The following is an 18,929-nucleotide window of genomic DNA, read 5'->3' as shown; positions in this document are numbered from 1 at the left end:
TATCCTATAAGATATTTAAATATTTTAATACTATTTTAGATCGCTCAGTATTTTGGGTAATTAGTATTCATAATCAGTTAATATATTTTGGTAGATAGTCACTTTTGAGGCAAAAAATAAGAAAATACAAATATTTGTATCCTGTATATATTCAAGAGTAATACTGTCAAAACAATATACTTAGTTTAAGCAGATTCTTCCTAATGTCTACATCTGACAGCTTTCATACTGTATGTGCAGCTGATGATTGTAATTCAGAGGCATGACAATGCAATGAATAAGGAAATGTTAGTTAAGTCTTCCTTAGTACTGTGTGTATTAACACTTGAAAAAGTGGGAGGGTATTTCAGCACTCCTGCTATGAGCCACACAGAGCTGGTGTGGCCTTAAGCACACTTCTTTCTAAACCTCAATTTTCTCATACATAAGATGTGGATTAGAAAAAAAAACAGAGCTTACTTCACAGGTAGATATTTCTCACGATCTGACATTGTATTAAATATATTTGTTTATATACTTATTGATAACTTCTTCCAGTACAAGTTCCCTGAAGACAGGTAAAACAGTAACTGGTACATGGTTGGTACTCAAGAAATATTTGATATTTGATGGTTGAATAAATGGATAAAGAGTCATTTTGTGGATTAAAAAGAAATGGATATAAAATGTAATGCCTGCTTCATCCTCACAAAGAATAAATACTTTTAATGGTTAGTATTATTATTGGTTGAAATATACAGAAAATTCATATGTATGTGAATTACTAATATAACTATGTGTGTGTGTGTGAGTGTATGACAATTGAAATACATGTCCAGCATTCTAAATAATATCCTAATGCTGACTACTTCTATCTTCATACATTAAGGGTGATGTGTAAAGTTTTTCATATTAATAAACAGGCAAGGAAAAAAATACATTTAAAAGTGTATATTGCTACCTTATTTATAATAGCAAAAACCAACAAGCAAAAAATACCTTTATCTATAAAAGTTACAGAAAATTATACATATCAAAATAATAGATTATTTTGCAATCATTAAAAATAAAAGTATATTTATGTTTCTTAATACGGAAAAAATCTACAATATAATGACTAAAAATAGAAATCAATTTACAAACAGTAGGTAGAACATGATAACATTTAGGTAAAATTACATATAAAGATATATATCAATATAGATATCTAGACCAAAAACAGATACAGGGGCTAATGAATCAGAGTTTTGTTCATTTAGCAGCAGGCAACTTGGAGCTGCTGAGCATTAGAATAGTAAACCTGAGTGAGGTTGTAAGAAGATTAATCTGACAATAAAATAGTATCTAACTACTCTAGCTATGCAAGAACTTAAGATCTAGATGTAATGAGAGTACTGCTGAAGAAACTTTGGTCCCAAGTCATGGATATCCTGGGGTTCAAGGTTTGAGTATATTTGTCTATTATTAGAGTCTGGTGTGAGGCCATAATGGAAGCTGCAGCTGCTGGCAGTCCCCACAACTCCTGCTGAAGGTGGAGGGTAGTGGCAGTGGGGTTGGAGGTGTCACTCATGTCAGTAGTTTTCAACAAATGCTAAGTGAGTCTACTTAGGAATCCCCCCACTACACCTAAATATTTATTAGTAAAGAGAACAGTTTAAGTCTTTGAAGGAACAATTCATTACTTAATTGATAAGACATGACAGAAATAGAAATCCCTCTATGTCCCTTTAGTATCATGGACAAATGGACTTGAATGAGTTTTTGTAATCACACAGAAGAGCTTCAGTATTCTGCAGTTTTCGTACCTGCAGCATATAAAGCCAATATACTTTTGATGATACTTTTAACTAATAGTAAAAAAATTAAAAGCACAATATTCCCCAAGTATATGTGTAAAAAACCAACTCAGAAGCAATTATAAAGCAACAACCGAATATATATAAAGCGGCATTTTGCAAACTAGGTTCACAGGGTAGTATTTAAAACAGGAAGGATTCTTGAGAGAGACTTCAGAGAGAGAGAGATGGGTCCTAAGAGATATGATAGACTTGGAATGAGTACATGTGGCATAGGGCACAAAGGGATGAGTATAGGGGTGCACATGCCAGCAGTCCGTAATTCTAGGATGAGCGGGTCTTAAGAGGAAGCTGGACTGGATGACTTTTAAGGTCTTTTATTAAGCCAAAAATTTGTAGGATTCTATAAGTCTCCTATAGCTTACAGCAATCACATTTACTTAGAGTCAAAAAAAAGGAGAGCAGTCTAGTGAAAAAGATTAAAAGTCCATTATCTGTTTTAAAATGATTCAAACCAAAAACAAATAACAAACTTGAAGCTACGCAGGGCTCTGAGGCTCAAGGTGACAAAAATGCTAGTATCTAAAGAGATTAAAGACTGCTAGAGAAATCATTGACCAAAGTGATCATTAACTAAAATCAGGGATCTAAGCAGGGGAGGAACAGACATGAGAATGAGAAGTATCAATACAAAAGAAACACAGGGGTAGTAAAGGTATACTTTCTGTTATCAATAGAGAGTGAATTCCATCTAAGGAGTCACCGACAATACAAGGAGTCCTGCAAAGGAAAGGTGTCCAACAATCATCTTTTGGCATGCAGGAAGCTGAGCATTAATGCCAGAATTGGTAAATAATCTATTTCTATTCAGGACAAAAGAGATGTACAACTGGGAGAGCAGCTCAGGAGGAGAGACTGCGCTCAGATATTAAATAAGGAAGAATGTAGAGGGGCAGTAAGTTTAGTTACACAGATGTTTTAGCAGTTTTACTTTTATAAGTTTTATTTAGCATAATTTAAACATACTACTGCAAAATAATGTGTACTTAGTAGCTTTTCTTTACAAGTGAGTTTTTCACATGGTTTAAAATTTTTGCATAGCATTGAACACAGAAGTAGCTTAACGCAGGTCAAAGAAAGACTTGAACTTAAGTGCATTTAAGACAGTAAGAGTGGTTAAACTTCAAACAATTTACCAAATACTCTGTTTGGAGATGGTGTGCATGTGAGCATGTGTACATGCATATTTATCCACTATGTATAATACACACGTGTGTGTGTATATCCTGCGTATGTGGTGTTCATGTTATCTTTCTGGGTTGTGTTCATATAAAGATCATAGCAGATTTTGTGGAAAAAAATAAGGAAGCCTAACGATATTAATGCTTATTATTTGATGACATGTACTAATTTATAGCAAGCCCTGATATCATGTACATTTTAACCATGTGCAAGCCACCATCATCTTTCCTGACTACTGTAATAGCCTCCTCCCTGGACTCCTCACTACTTCTCTTCTTCTCCTCTAACCCACTCTCTACACAGAAGACAGAGTGATCTTTACAAAATAGAAAGCTGTTTATAGCATGCCACCTACTTAAAACCTCTGATGACTTCCCATTATGATAAAATCTAAACTGCTTAACAAGACCCATGTGATTAAAAATGGACTCTGGCCCATACCATACTGTATAGCTTCTTCTGGTGTCCCACTCTCATTAAGTGACACATTCTAGCTAAATGGCTTTTAGTTCTCTGAACAAGCTCAGCTTTTCCCTGTCTTGGAAGCTCCACATAAGCCATCCATTCTGCCGGTAAAACTCTTTCTCTGACTCTACCTTGCTAACTTCTTTCTCATCTTTTACATCTGTATTGAAATCTCACTTTCTCAGAGACTTCCTTAATTTCTGATGTAGATCAGGTTGCCTTATTATAATCTTTATTCCTACCCTCTATGTTTCCCTACTATTTTACAATCTCTGTGTCTGTTTTTTAAATCATTGCATCTCCAATATTTAGCACAATGCTCAGCACATGGTAGGCAGGTGCTCAAGAAATAACTGAATGAGAAAAGCACTAAAAATAAGCAGCAGAACAGTTTACCCCAGGAAAAAAATCTTTCTTAAATTTTATGCAAAACAAGAAATATTTTAGAAATGTGAATGGCATAGGAAAAGTCAAGCTAGCCTCAATTTATGGTTAATAAAATATTATTTCAATACTCGCCGGCAATGCTTTTCCGCTTTTGAACTATGGCATGATGGGGAGCAGAAGGTGACTGGAGTGAATCTGTGAGGTTTTCAGAGTCATGATTTGCAGTGGTCCTTATAAATTCCATAGCAGCCTGGAGAACTCTAAGCTGTAGTGCAACAGCCATATCTAAAAACAGAAGATACTAGAATGTTTTCAAGCTATGTGGTTATTAATTTTTTAATTGAACTGAATTTATGTATCATGCCAATGTTTTGTTAGACATAAATTTTAAAATTTTGATCAACATGGGGGTGACAGTAGTAGACATTTTATAATTCTTGTTAAAGGCAATTTTAAAGCAAATTTACAAATGGTCACTAAAAACCTTCAATGAAATATTATTAGCTTGCTCACAAATTTATTTCATTTTAAAAACTGTTTCAAAGAAGAGACTTTCTTTTTCTATATAACGCTACAGTTTAACCAGCAATTATCACATTTTTTTTGTTTCATATTCCTTTAATAATTACCATTAAAGAAAACTAAAGGGCATTACTACACAGCATATGTTTTTAAATTCTACTTGGTAAGAAAAATCAGTGACATCTTTCAATTATGTATTGCCAATTACTAACTACATGGAGGAATCACTTTTTCTATTTTTGCCACTTTTTCAACCCTTTTCAGGCTTCTTTTTTGAAACTGATAGATATTATCACAAAATTAATCTTAAACTTTTAGTAAAAGAGTTTATAAGAAGAAAGAGATTAGGCTCCAATAACATGTTTGTCTATTATACAAGTCCCTCCCCAACTCCATAAAAATTAAATCTTACTTTGTGTCCTCTTGTTTTTGCTATTTTGAAGATATCCAAGCATTACAATAAGGTCTTCAATAACCCTAAAATATTGTGAGCCCGAGGAACTGCAGGCATGAATTGTAACTGCTATGAAAAGTTGCTGTATATCACAAGCAAGCAATTTATATTCACTCACAGGAATGCTAAAGATAGCAACAAAAGAACAAAACAGAACATTTATAAGAAAAAGAACAAATAATTTAAGACACAGCTAACTGATTTAAATGGTTTAAATTCCTATTCTACCAGCTTGCGCTCATTCATGCAGTCATTCAATATTTATTCATGTTTACTCTACAGCAGGTAATATGTAGTGTGCACGCTAGAAATAAAAAGAAGAAGATACACTTTGACACCTGTCAAAAATATATAGTTTTTCAGAGGACTGGACAAGTAAACAGATCACTATAAATTGTAAGTGGTTGTAAGTGTTAACACTAGAGATTAATACAAGATACTATAAGAACACATAGGCAGGTTTCTAGTCCACACTAAGGATGAAGATTGTGTGGGTACAAACAGGAACATTCTGTGAAGGGTTCTCAGAGAAGATGAATTTGACTATTAAACCTCTCTGAATCTTGCTTGTATAAATTGTAGTTATTTTTAGGACTAAAAGAGGTAATAGATTTGAATTTATATTAATCATTTATAAATATCCAAGAAATATGAATTAGTCATTTCTGCCCTTCAATCCTAATCTTGGTATTAGGCCTGTAATACTTCTCTCTGTCTGGGTTTTCCAAATCAAGCAAAGGTTAGCAACTAACTTGAGCCAGTTAATAAAGTAGCATACAGGGACATTCAGTAAACATAATTTTCTTTCTGTTTTTTTTTTTTTCCTTCTATTTTAGGTTCAGGGGTACACAGGAAGGCTTCTTACACAGGTAAACTCGTATATTAAAGTAAACTAACACTAAAGTTTTCCTGTTCTAAAGTATTTATCAGATGTAATTTTAAATAATAATTTTAAACTTACTTCTTTTCTAATCCATTCAGGGCTGCTACTGTATTACATAACACATAGAGTAGACCATTATCCAGCAACATATCTGCTACCTTAGAACAAGAATTTAAAATTTGGAGAAGAAGTAAAAGAGCATTATGCAAGAGTATGTTGTCATATAGAGAGGTCTCTATTAGTCCCAGAATAGGAATGACAGACCACTTCTGAAAAAGTCCCAAGTTTTTCACATCTTCCAGATCAAATCTAGAATAAATAACACACAGTTAAGAGCACATTAGAAACAATTAGTCACAAAATAAGAAAATATGGCAGCAACCATGGGTCATTTTGTTAACTTGATTTTGAAGTCATAAAAAAAAATTGGGGAGTAAGAATTCTTAACCTGTTTTTAAGATTTAGAGTCCCTCCAATAACAGGGTAAAAGCTGTTGCTAGAAGTCCACCCCAAGATATATACACAAACATTTAAATGAAATATGCATGCAATTTCATGGTTTTAATGATTTATTTTAATTCATCCATGAGCCCCTTATATCTAAAGAAACTCTATGTTTGGGGGCTACAAGTGCACAGGAAAATTATTATTATTATTTTACTAGTATTTGAGAGACAGCTAGTAAAAAAAGGTCTAGCAAAAGGGAATGATTCTTGAGTTCTTATCCCAATACAATTTGCCTCCAATTAACTAAGTATTTTGTGCCTCATTTTCCTTACCTGCCAAAAATATGTGGTGATATATTCCCTCTTTTCTTCTCAAGGCTACTGTGAGAATCAAATGAGGCAATGCAGAATTGCTTTGTGAAAACCAAACGTTGTATGTAAATGAAAGGTAGCACTGAAACTGCTGTAATAATTTAGTAAATTCTTTATGGTCTGAATCTGTCTACCACAATAAGGAGATACAAATTTCTCTCTATTCTATCATAAGCAGAAATTATAGTTTAATTTCTGCCAAACTTTTGTGTGGGAGAAAAATATTCTTTTATTTTTATACTTATTTGCTAATCCATCAGCATTCTACTGGGGTCAAAACTCAGCAATCAGTATATCCAGCAATTCCAGATGAGGGATTTACGCATCTTCCAGATAATCTGAAGGCTCTGAGGAGAGTATGGAGTTCCTATATAGATCTTTTATGTAATTTATCACTGAGAATACATAAGCCATCTTTCTTTTTTCTTTTCCCTTTTTTTTTTTTTTTTTTTTTTTTGAGACAAAGTTTCATTCTTGTTGCCCAGGCTGGAGGGCAATGGTACAATCTTGGCTCACTGCAACCTCCACCTCCTGGGTTCAAGCGATTCTCCTGCCTCAGCCTCCCAAGTAGATGGGATTACAGGAATGTGCCACCACGCCTGGCTAATTTTATTTTTTTAGTCCCTGAGACAGAGTTTCATCATGCTGGTCTGGCTGGTCTCAAACTCCTGACCTCAAGTGATCCACCCACCTCCATCCCCCAAAGTGTTGAGATTACAGGCATGAGCTACCTTGCCCAGCCTCATCTGTCTTTTCAGTTAATCTTCTCATGTTAATACTATATGCCAAATCTTAGCTATCACTTTCATCTGATGCAGTCTTTATTTGTTTCTAGTTTCTAACTAGTGAATTAACTATGAAGGATGAAGTTATATTAGAAAGAATATCATATGGCAAATACTACATTGATTTACCTGCAAAATAACTTTTAGCAGATTTTTTCTAACGGTGATCAAAAGATTTTGTTAAGAATGAGTTCACTAAATTTATATTTAAGACAAAAGATCTTGTCGGGCGTGGTGGGCTATAGCTATAATCCCAGCACTTTGGGAGGCCAAGGCAGGAGGATGGCTTAGGGTCAGGAGTTTGATACCAGTCTGGGAAACACAGCAAGACCCATCTCCACTAAAAGCAAAAAAAAAAAATTAGCCAGGTGTGGTGGTGCGTGCCTGTAATCACAGCTACTTAAGAGGCTGAGGTGGGAGGATCCCTTCAATCTAGGAGTTTAAGGCTGTAATGAGCTGAGCCATGATTGTGTCTCTCTGCACTCCAGGCTGGGTGACAGAGTGAGATGCTATCTTAAAAATTAAAAAAAAGAAAACAAAAACACAAAAGATCCACAATTATAGCGGAGGGAAGAATGCACTTACTCTTCATCAAAGGCAACACGTCGACCAAAGAACATTTCAATGAAGCATTCTAACAATTCTTGAGTTCCTCGATGAAGATACAACTGGTTGGCCAGCAAGGAAAATCCACGATTCTTCAGAAATTTATCTTTTTGTTCCTTAGATGCTCTAGCAAAATATGCATCTAATAGCTGAAGAAAAAATTTAGTTAATTTAGATAATTAAGTCAATTTAGATAACGTATTAAAATATAATATATACCAATCAATGTATCACAATTGTATTTGTAAATTAAGTTCATACATACAGAAGAACATAAGAAGCTTAAAAAAATGCCACCACCACAGCAAGATGAAAATGAATTTGTCTTTAGCTATTGTGAAATGCTAATGATGACTCTACTTGGAGATCTTAACACTTCTCTCATAGGGAAACTGACATTTTTAGCTCAGCATAGACACAGTAGGCTCTTAACCTTAGGTGAGCATAAGTAGAATATTTGTGCCTAATGCTGAGGGAAAAAAAAATCTGTAAACTATGCTCTCTCTGCAAATCTATATCTATATCTATATCTATATCTATCCTAGACTTCTAGTCTTCTTGACAGATTATTCATCCTGAGCGCAGGCCTGAATTTCCACCCTTCCCTAGCATCTTAAATGTAACACGTGTAATACTGAACTAATACTTTAACCTCTTTCTCTCCTTCAGTGATTCTCTCAAGTAGTGATAGACTCCTTTCCCACAGACACACATTTATGTACTCCCTTACTAAAAAACTTTCTAAGTTTACAGCATAATACAAAGTACACTTTTTCCATGAATTCTTCTGTTTCCTTTATGCTCAATTTTTATTAATACTGCCACTGCAGCACTCATCACAGAATCCCTTACATTTTACTTAGCTAAGTATGAGACTCTCCCTCCTAGACTATGAACTTCCTGAATGTAGGGGCTTACATTATTTCTCTTTATATACTATATTGCAACTAGCTCAGGGGCTTACACATGAAACGGGAGCTCAATACTAGGTTGTACCGCAAGTGATTAAACAGTACCTACATCCAAACTAAAGAAAATGAGAATCTTTACAAGATTATTTTAATATTGGGTTGTTTTCTAATGGAAACTATTCATATCAAGCATTTACTCATTCAATAACATACGTAGTACCTATTACACAAGATGCCTACCTTCATGAAGCTTACACTTGTGAGAAATTTAAAAAACAAGTATGCAGATTAAAAAGATAATTATAAGACATAAATAGGATGCTATGATAGAATAATGAGTAAGGTTAGAGGGAAGTGATTTTGACAAGATAATCAGAGAAGGACTCTTTGAAAGGTGTCCTCTAAGCTGAGACCTGAAGTAAAGGTCTAAAATTTGATACTACACTCAAGAAGTTTCCAATGAACCATGTGTTCCCTGTAATTTTTATAACACAGATTTACTAGTTCAGATATGGAGATTTATTGGTAGATTTAAAAAACATATTGATATGAACCAATATATGGAGAGGGACTTAAAACTGCATAATGGAAAAATATGACCATGTAACCAAAAAGCACTGTATCCCTAAAGCTATCAAAATAAAAAAAATTAAAAATAAAAACAAAAAATATGAGTAAGAAGCAATAAACTATATTCGTTCATCATTCTAAAATAAAAAGGAAAGATTCAGATCTACTTTAATGTATATATTCAAAATCTTGAATGACATATTTATTTTTTTTGAATTAAAATAACATATCCAGCATTTGCCCTTACTTTAATAACACCTTGTTGTATAGCTGGTGATGGGTGGTTAATGAGGACCAAAAGTGTATCTGCTTGAATAAGCTTGTCCATCACATCTTCAAGCATAATATCAGGCAGGATAAGAAGAACCCCACTTAAGAGTTCATATAATCCACAGCATATAGGTACCAAACAATCTTCAGTTACACTGAAACAGAGACCAAAAAAGTCTTACTAACATGATGAGAAAAGTACGTGATGATTACCTCAGAAACTGTGATAAGCAGTATTTTTTAACAGGTGAAACAAATGTTCATAATGTTTAAGCAATGTTTCCTAATTTAACTGTGATTAACAAATTTACCATCACTTTTTATTTTTTTAGGTTTTTTTATTTTTGTTAGGTCTACTAACACTATCCTATCGTACATCTCTGATGTTTAATACAGTAGTCACTCTCACGTATGCTGTTTACTTAAACTAAAAATTCAGTTCCTCAGTTGCATCAGCCACATTTCAAGTGCTCAGTGGGCATATGTGGCTAGTGCTGACTGTATTAGACAGCATGAATAAAACACATTCACCATTGCAGAAAGTTTCACTGGACGCTGCTACTTGAGATGCTATTGGAAATATGTTTTTCACCAAGGAAGAAACAACTTTATAGGAGTCTAGGCAGTCAGAAAAACCCAGTTCAGTCACAGAGAAGAGAGGCAAATATTAGTACAGGGGAAGAATCTAGTCTTACAGAATATCCTCTCAAAAACCAAGGGTGAAAATAAAACCTCCACGTAAATATGCTAACAAATGCTGCTGGGTTTAGCCCAGGTGAAACTTCTGGAAGCTCCTGGTGAAATGAGATTTTTTTCATAAAAGGAATGCTCTCTAGCACTGCTGCATCTGAACTCCATATAAAGTTATGGATCTAGAATAGCAGAAGTAGGGGAAAAGATAAGGGAATGTCTCATCACCCAAGCAAGGTCATCTGTGTCCAGGTGAGAGAAGAACCTTAAGTTTTTGGAGAGAGAACAAACTGGGGTTGCAGAAGGAAAATGGCTGAAGAAATACAACATCTAGGCAATGTCTGTCATAACGTGGAGGACTCTGTGCAGTCTGGTGTGAGCCTCTCACGGGAAACACTGGCATTCCTTTCTAAGGCCATTTTAGCTCTCTTCTGACTTCATTCAGGGCAGAATTGCCAGTGTTCAGCACCAAGACCTGGATTATAATTAGCTGAGGTGGAATGGAGTGGCCACCCCATGACGCCTGTTCCTCTTCCCTTCTGGGGCAATCATTTGTGTCAGATCAAGTGAGATGTTACCCAGGATGGGCCCAATCTAGAAATCACTCCCACCTTCACATGAGCACCAAGTGGAGAGAATCATTCTCATGAGTCAAAGCTTTAGATAAATCCTACCATTTTTCTGTCCTGAAGAATTTTTCCTTAATAACCATAAGGAATTAAACCATGAGATATTTTTTCTTTAAATGCTACTTATGGTTTAGATTTTGGTTAAATATGGAATATTATCTAGTATTAAAATAAGGAAAACCATACCTTTCTGTTTGTTATTATTATGTATATAAAGAAATACACTTTTCTGTTTGTTGTATTATAAGAAGTGGTATAATGAAGACATTTCCAGAAGGGTAGAGAATCTTTAAAGAATAGTAAAATAAAGGTGGGAGGAGTGCACAAAAACACATAAATACCTGTGAGCACTTGCAGTTCGGTTGTAGTTTGGCTCATAACCAAGAGAACAGGCAAAGTTTTCCCAATCATCAGTGTTCCCGTCAACAAGACTTGGCCAACGGCCAACAGCTGCAGATCCATTCTGTGAAGGAAAAGCTAGCCCAAGGCTTGCAATAGTGCTGTGGCTTTGCTGGAAGGAGGCCAATCCCTTTAGGTAATCAGGTCGGCGTGGGCAGGTCTCATCCCCGGGACTGTCATCTTCTGACCTGGGTTCTGCTCCCAACTCTTTATGATCTACTTTGACCACTGAAAATGCCAGCATTCCTTTTGGGACATCACTGATGGAGACCTGGGCTGAGAGGACAGCTTCCATTTCACAAACAGTTTTTGCAGACTCACAGCTACTGATGAATGCATCCTCTTTGCCTTTTTTCAGTGTGTTGGAACTCCCGAAAGAATTTTGTTTCTCTGATTGGGTGGCAACGTAAGTATCTGCAATATTTTGTAACCTATCGATACTACAACCCAAACTTCCAGTCAGTTTTTGTGATTGCATTAGTAGTGAAGACGTAGGGAATGCTGGTAGGCTTCTAGAACGCAGCATATGGGCAGCCATCTGTTGTGGAATAATATTGGAGGAATTCTCTCCTGGTAAGAGTAGATACAAAAATACTACTTAAAAAAAATCTATTAAATGCATTATAAATTGCAACCACAGCAAAAGCCCATTTAGCACTGTTACAATCCATATAGGTTAATTTTACAAGTAACTAATGCTAAAAATTCCTTTGTTTTTTTATTAAGAGACAGGGTCTTGCTCTCTTACACTGAAGTGCGGTGGCACAATCACAGCTTACTGCAGCCTCTCACTCCTGGGCCCAAGCTATCCTCCTACCTCAGCCTCTAAGCAGCTGGAACTACAGGCATGAATACCTACACCTGGCTTAATGCTTAAAATTCTTAAATGCCAAAACTATTTTTATTTTAACCATTTTTAAAATTAATATTTTCCTAAAATATATCTTTTTCTGCCTTTTTCACAAAGCACACTATTGACTGAATGATTCAAAGTCATTAGGATTAATGGTTCTATGGTGGTGAAATTAAGTGAATTAAGTGAAACCCAATTTACCTCAGGCTAGCAGTCACCAGGATGTAGTGGGAAGAGTGTGGGCTTTGCAACTAGATATAATTGGATTCAAATGATAGTGAGGTGGTCCAAGGTGAATCACTTAATCGTACCACAGTTTCTACAAATGTAAAATGAGGGTTCAGAATATCTACTTTGCAAGGTTGCTTTTAAAGATTGAGATTGGCCGGGCACGGTGGCTCAAGCCTGTAATCCCAGCACTTTGGGAGGCCGAGGCGGGTGGATCACAAGGTCAAGGGATCGACACCATCCTGGTCAACATGGTGAAACCCCGTCTCTACTAAAAAAAATACAAAAAATTAGCTGGGCATGGTGGCACATGCCTGTAATCCCAGCTACTCAGGAGGCTGAGGCAGGAGAACTGCCTGAACCCAGGAGACGGAGGTTGCGGTGAGCCGAGATCGCGCCATTGCACTCCAGCCTGGGCAACAAGAGCGAAACTCCGTCTCAGAAAAAAAAAAAAAAAAAAAAAAAAGATTGAGATTGTATTTGTGATGCACCTAGCATGAAGCCCAACATATAATAGGTACTCAAAAAATGGTAGTACTTGTTGTTAGCAGCCTAAACAGCCCTAGACAGTTCTCTCCCTCCTTCTGCAGTCACTTCTTGCTGCTATTAGTGAGAACAGTCTCTCTTCTTGTCACAGCTCTCTAATTTACTGCTTCTAATATTCTATGTAGGAAGACACCAGAAAAATTATTCTCATTGTAGTGCATGGGATATAAGTGCATGCCACTCAAGGTGTGGTCTATGGAAGCCTGGGCATCAACACCGCCTGTGGGACTGTTGGAAATTCACATTCTCAGGCATCACCCTAGATTTACTGATACAGAATGTATGAGGGAGGGGCCCAGGAATCAGTGTTTTAACAAGCTCTCCAGGTGATTCTTTTGCATGTTAAAATTTGAGACCACAAATACAGAGCAAACAGGCATTAAGTGAACTGCTTTTAGGGCATAGGCTTTGTGGCAATAAAATAGCTCCATAGCTCAGAAACTTTTTCTAGTTATTTCTAGATTTTGGCTAGAGGGCTAAAGTCACCAAAAGATTCTATTCAAAAGATCTGGAAAAAATGGGGGTATGATTGTATTTGAAAATGTTTCAAAGTGACACAGATGATTTAAAAAACAAATATGTCCTATAAAACTCCAAATAAAACTAATTCATAAAGGCCAGGCACAGTGGTGTGAGCCTATAACGCCAGCACTTTGGGAGGCCAAGGTGAGTGGATCACTTGAGCCCAGGAGTTTGAGAGCAGCCTGGGCAACAAGGCAAAACCCCATCTCTATTTATTAAAAAAAAATAATAATTTTTTTAAAAAGAAAAAGAACTAATGAAAACATAGCCTTAAAATATTATTATAAAAGGCCATAAAAAGTGCTAGAGAATAACTGAAACACTTTGGGAGGGAAACAAAACTAGACACTAATATCCATATATCTAGTTGACCTATCTCTATTACTATCTCACCTGCGCTATTTAATAATTAGGATTAAAGCTAAAGACAACACTAGGTTGGACTGACAATAAGAGCAATGTCCCAGTATGGAAGAGGACAGTAGTCAGGAAAGGGAAAGATGAATGGTCAGTTTGCAACTAGAAAACCTGCACTTATTCTTTTTTTCTATGAAGTAGCGATGACAGTCTGTTAAGAGTAAATTAGGAAGATAGAAAACTACTACAGGCTTAAAGACTTGAATATACTTATATGGAAATAGAAGAGGGAATTGATTCTGAACATACATAAAAATTACAGGGCAGCATTTAAAGCTCTACTTCAGTATGAGGATGGTTAGACTAAAGCCAGGTTAGAGTTTTTCAGTTCAAGAATACCAACAGACCAAGGGGACAAGGAAACTGAGATCATTTCCAACTGAATAACTGCTGAAGTTATTGGCTAATGTGACCTAGGCTGGATAGGGAAAGAGAGACAAGGGGAACTTTGGAGTATGATAAACAAACAAACAAAAACCCCAGAAAGACGGGAGGTTGTGGATTAGAAAAGATGAATGCACCCCCTTTGCCCTTTTTCAGCATGTCAGAACTCCCCCCAAAGGATTCAGTTTCTCTATATGGCTGGAAGGCTAATGATGCAGAAAGACTGTTCACAGGACCGGGAAACAAAATGGAGACATGATGTACAGTATTTGAAAATGATCCAGAGTAATGCATGTGATTGAAAAATAGATCATATAGATTGAACAGAGTGGGATACTGGAGTTTCACAGGTGCTTGAAAGCATTCTTGATGATGATAAAGTCCAAGGCAGATGCATGCATAGTAAGACAAAGTAGAGAAAAGGTACCGTGAGTCAAGAAAGGTGGAGTATTGAGTGGCCATTCATCTGGCAAGTGAAGTTGTCTAGAATGATGGTTTTAGGTAGAGAGAAGAGAATACAAATTTATAAAAAGCTTCTGAAGAAAATGGGAAAATAAGTCGGAAGCTTGATCAAAGACAAATGACTATGATAAGAGAGGTCAGAGAATGCCAGAACAACATAGTGTGAGCCTCATCCATTTTCTCAATTCTCCTGAGGACCTGTGCTGGGTATCTCTTGTTAGACTGAATGAGGTTGTACTATACGTACTTCTAAAATATGTACAATTTAATTATCTAAGAATATTCAGAACAAAAATGAGAAGGTTATACTTTCATTATTGCTATTTTTACCTTCATATGGTGAAGCGGTAAAACCAGATGGGCTTATTACCATAAATCCAGGGCTCATAACGGACCTTCCTCCACTGCTGGAATGCCTCAGGTACATGATTGACTGTACTTTCTCCTGAAAGATCTTGCCATCTAGAATCCAAATGTTTTGAGACAGCAAAATTTTTAAAAAGGATAAAATAAAAATATGTTAAAAGCAGATCATTAAATTCAAATTTTGAAAAAAGATGTTTAGAGAAAAATAGAGATGGCATACTTTATACTAAGGCATACTTGATATGTGCATACTTATTCTTCACAATTTTTAAATATATATCTTATTGCACGTTAGGTTCTGGGGTACATGTGAGGAACATGCAGGATTGTTGCATAGGTACATACATGGCAATGTGGTTTGCTGCCTCCATCCTCATCACCTATATATGGCATTTCTCCCCATGTTATCCCTCCCCAACTCCCTACACTCTGTAGTCCCTCCCCTAGTCCCCCCCAACAGACCCCAGTGTGTGATATACCCAGTAATGGGACTGCTAGGTCAAATGGAATTCCTATTTCTAGGTTCTTGAGGAATCACCACACTGTCTTCCACAATGGTTGAACTAATTTACACTCCCACCAACAGTGTAAAAGTGTTCCTATTTCTCCACATCCTCTCCAGCATCTGCTGTCTCCAGATTTTTTAATGATCACCATTCTAACTGGCATGAGATGGTATCTCAATGTGGTTTTGATTTGCATTTCTCTAACAACCAGTGATGATGAGCATTTTTTCATATGTTTGTTGGCCTCATATATGTCTTCTTTTGAAAAGTGTCTGTTCATATCCTTCACCCACTTTTGAATTTTTTTTTTCTTGTAAATCTGTTTTAGTTCTTTGCAGATTCTGGACATTAGCCCTTTGTCAGATGGGTAGATTACAAAATTTCTTTCCCATTCTGTTGGTTGCCGGTTCACTCTAGTGATTGTTTCTTTTGCTGTGCAGAAGCTCTGGAGTTTAATTAGTCTATTTGTCTATTTTGGCTTTTACTGCCAATGCTTTTGGTGTTTTAGTCATGAAGTCCTTGCTTATGTCTATGTCCTGAATGGTTTTGCCTAGGTTTTCTTCCAGGGTTTTTATGGTGTTAGGTCTTATGTTTAAGTCTTTAATCCATCTGGAGTTACTTTTAGTGTAAGGTGTCAGGAAGGTGTCCAGTTTCAGCTTTCTGCACATGGCCAGCCAGTTGTCCCAACACCATTTATTAAACAGGGAATCCTTTCCTCATTACTTGTTTTTGTCAGGTTTGTCAAAGATCAGATGGTTGTAGATGTGTGGCGTTGCCTCTGAGGCCTCTGTTCTGTTCCATTGTTCTATATCTCTGTTTTGTTATCAGTACCATGCTTTTTTGTTTACTGTAGCTTTGTAGTGTAGTTTGAAGTCAGGTAGTGTGATGTCTCCAGCTTTGCTTTTGCTTAGAATTGACGTGGCTATGCAGGCTCTCTTTTGGTTCCATATGATGTTTAAGGTGGTTTTTCCCAGTTCTGTGAAGAGGGTCAATGGTGGCTTGATGGGGATAGCACTGAATCTATAAATTACTTTGGGCAGTATGGCCATTTTTCACAATATTGATTCTTCCTAACCATGAGCATGGAATGTTTTTCCATCTATTTGTGTCCTCTCTTATTTCCTTGAGCAGTGGTTTGCAGTTCTTCTTGAAGAGGTTCTTTACATCCTTTGTTAGTTGTATTCCTAGGCATTTTATTCTCTTTGTAGCAATTGTGAATGGCAGGTCGTTCTTGATTTGGCTCTCTTTAAGTCCGTTATTGGTGTATAGGAATGTGATTTCTGCATATTGATTTTGTATCCTGAGACTTTGCTGAAGTTGCTTATCAATTTAAGGAGATTTTTGGGCTGAGATGATGGGGTCTTCTAACTGCACAATCATGTCGTCTGCAAAGAGAGTCAGTTTGACTTACTCTTTTCCTAATTGAACACCCTTTATTTCTTGCCTGATTGCTCTGGCTAGAACTTCCAATACTATGTTGAATAGGAGTGGTAAGAGAGGACATCCTTGTCTAGTGTCACATTTCAAAGGGAATGCTTCCAGTTTTTGCCCATTCAGTATGATATTGGCTGTGGGTTTGTCATAAATAGCTTTTATTATTTTGAGATACATTCCATTGATACCTAGTTTATTGAGGGTTTTTAGCATAAAGGGCTGTTGAATTTTGTCAAAGGCCTTCTCTGCATTTATTTAGATAATCATGTGGTTTTTGTCTTTGGTTCTGTTTATGTGATGAATTATGTTTACAGACTTGCGTAGGTTGAACCAGCCTTGCATCCCCAGGATGAAGCCTACTTGATCGTGATGGATAAGCTTTTTGATGTGCTGTTGTAATCAGTTGCCAGTATTTTATTGAAGATTTTGCATCTATGTTCATCATGGATATTGGCTTGAAGTTTTCTTTTCTTGTTGAGTCTCTGCCAGGTTTTGGTATCAGGATGATGTTGGTCTTATAAAATGATTTGGGAAGGATTCCCTCTTTTTGGATTGTTTGGAATAGTTTCAGAAGGAGTGGTACCACCTCCTCTTTGTACATCTGGTAGAATTCAGCTGTGAACTCATTTGGGCCTGGGCTTTTTTTGGTTGATAGGCTATTAATTGCTGCCTCAACTTCAGCCATTGTTATTGGTCTATTTGGGGTTTTGACTTCTTCCTAGTTTAGGCATGGGAGGGTGCAAGTGTCCAGGAATTTATCCATTTCTTCCAGGTTTATTGTTTTTTGTGCACAGAGTTGTTTGTAGTAATCTCTGATGGTAGTTTGCATTGATCCTTTTACCATTATGTAATGCCCTTGTCTCTTTTGATCTTTGTTGGTTGATAAAATCTATTTTATCAGAGACTAGGATTGCAACTCCTGCTTTTTTTTGCTCTCCATTTGCTTGGTAAATCTTCCTCCATCCCTTTATTTTGAGCCTATGTGTATCCTTGCATGTGAGATGGGTTTCCTGGATACAGCACACCAATAGGTTTTGACTTTTTATCCAATTTGCCAGTTTGTGTCTTTTGATTCACACATTTAGCCCATTTACATGTAAGGTTAATATTATGTGTGAATCTGATCCTGCCATTTTGATGCTAGCTGGTTATTTTGCCCATTAGTTGATGCAGTTTCTTCATTTTGGAGTGGTTGGTACTGGTTGTTTCTATGTTTATAGCTTCTTTCAGGGGGTCTTGTAAGGCAGGCCTGGTGGTGATGAAATCTCTGAGCAGTTGCTTGTTCATAAAGGATTTTATTTCTCCTTTGCTTATGAAGCTTAGTTTGGCTGGATATGAAATTCTAGATTGAAAGTTCTTTTCTTTAAGGATGTTGAATATCGGCCCCCACTCTCTTCTGGCTTGCAGGGTTTCTACCAAGAGATCCACTGTGAGTCTGATGGGCTTCCCCTTGTGGGTAACCCGATCTTTCTCTCTGGCTGCCTTTAGCATTTTTTCCTTCATTTTAACCCTGGTGAATCTAACAATTACGTGCCTTGGGGTTGCTCTTCTTGAGGAATATCTTTGTGGTGTTCTCTGTATTTCCTGGACTTGAATATTGGCCTGCCTTGCTGGATTGGGGAAGTACTCCTGGATAATATCCTGAAGAGTGTTTTCCAGCTTGGATTCATTCTCTCTGTCACATTCAGGTACACCTATCAAACGTAGATTAGGTCTTTTCACATAATCCCATATTTCTTGGAGGCTTTGTTCATTTCTTTTTACTCTTTTTTCTCTAACCTTGCCTTCTCATTTTTTTTTTTTTT

General features: G+C 36.4%; 1 protein-coding gene across 7 annotated transcripts in view; it reads right to left on the bottom strand.

Moving 5' to 3' along the window:
- Window positions 1–18,929, bottom strand: part of LYST (lysosomal trafficking regulator) — a 213,109-nt gene that overhangs the window by 79,934 nt on the left and 114,246 nt on the right. For 6 of the 7 annotated variants that reach the window (XM_032242286.1, XM_032242287.1, XM_032242291.1 and 3 more), the window contains exons 22-28: window positions 15,149–15,280; window positions 11,349–11,976; window positions 9,666–9,843; window positions 7,917–8,086; window positions 5,807–6,037; window positions 4,804–4,970; window positions 4,002–4,154 (exon numbers count right to left, since the gene is read on the bottom strand). In XM_032242286.1, the coding sequence (XP_032098177.1) occupies window positions 4,002–4,154; window positions 4,804–4,970; window positions 5,807–6,037; window positions 7,917–8,086; window positions 9,666–9,843; window positions 11,349–11,976; window positions 15,149–15,280 (1,659 nt within the window). The remainder of the gene's footprint in view (window positions 1–4,001; window positions 4,155–4,803; window positions 4,971–5,806; window positions 6,038–7,916; window positions 8,087–9,665; window positions 9,844–11,348; window positions 11,977–15,148; window positions 15,281–18,929) is intronic. The other variant, XM_032242289.1, reaches the window with a different exon arrangement.

The sequence above is a fragment of the Sapajus apella genome, unplaced genomic scaffold (assembly GCF_009761245.1).
Source record: "Sapajus apella isolate SASKATOON/1434 unplaced genomic scaffold, GSC_monkey_1.0 scaffold49, whole genome shotgun sequence".
In the NCBI taxonomy this organism is placed as follows: Eukaryota; Metazoa; Chordata; class Mammalia; order Primates; family Cebidae; genus Sapajus; species Sapajus apella.
The sequence above is the reverse complement of the archived record's forward strand: the minus strand, read 5'-3'. Positions and strand labels throughout refer to the sequence as shown.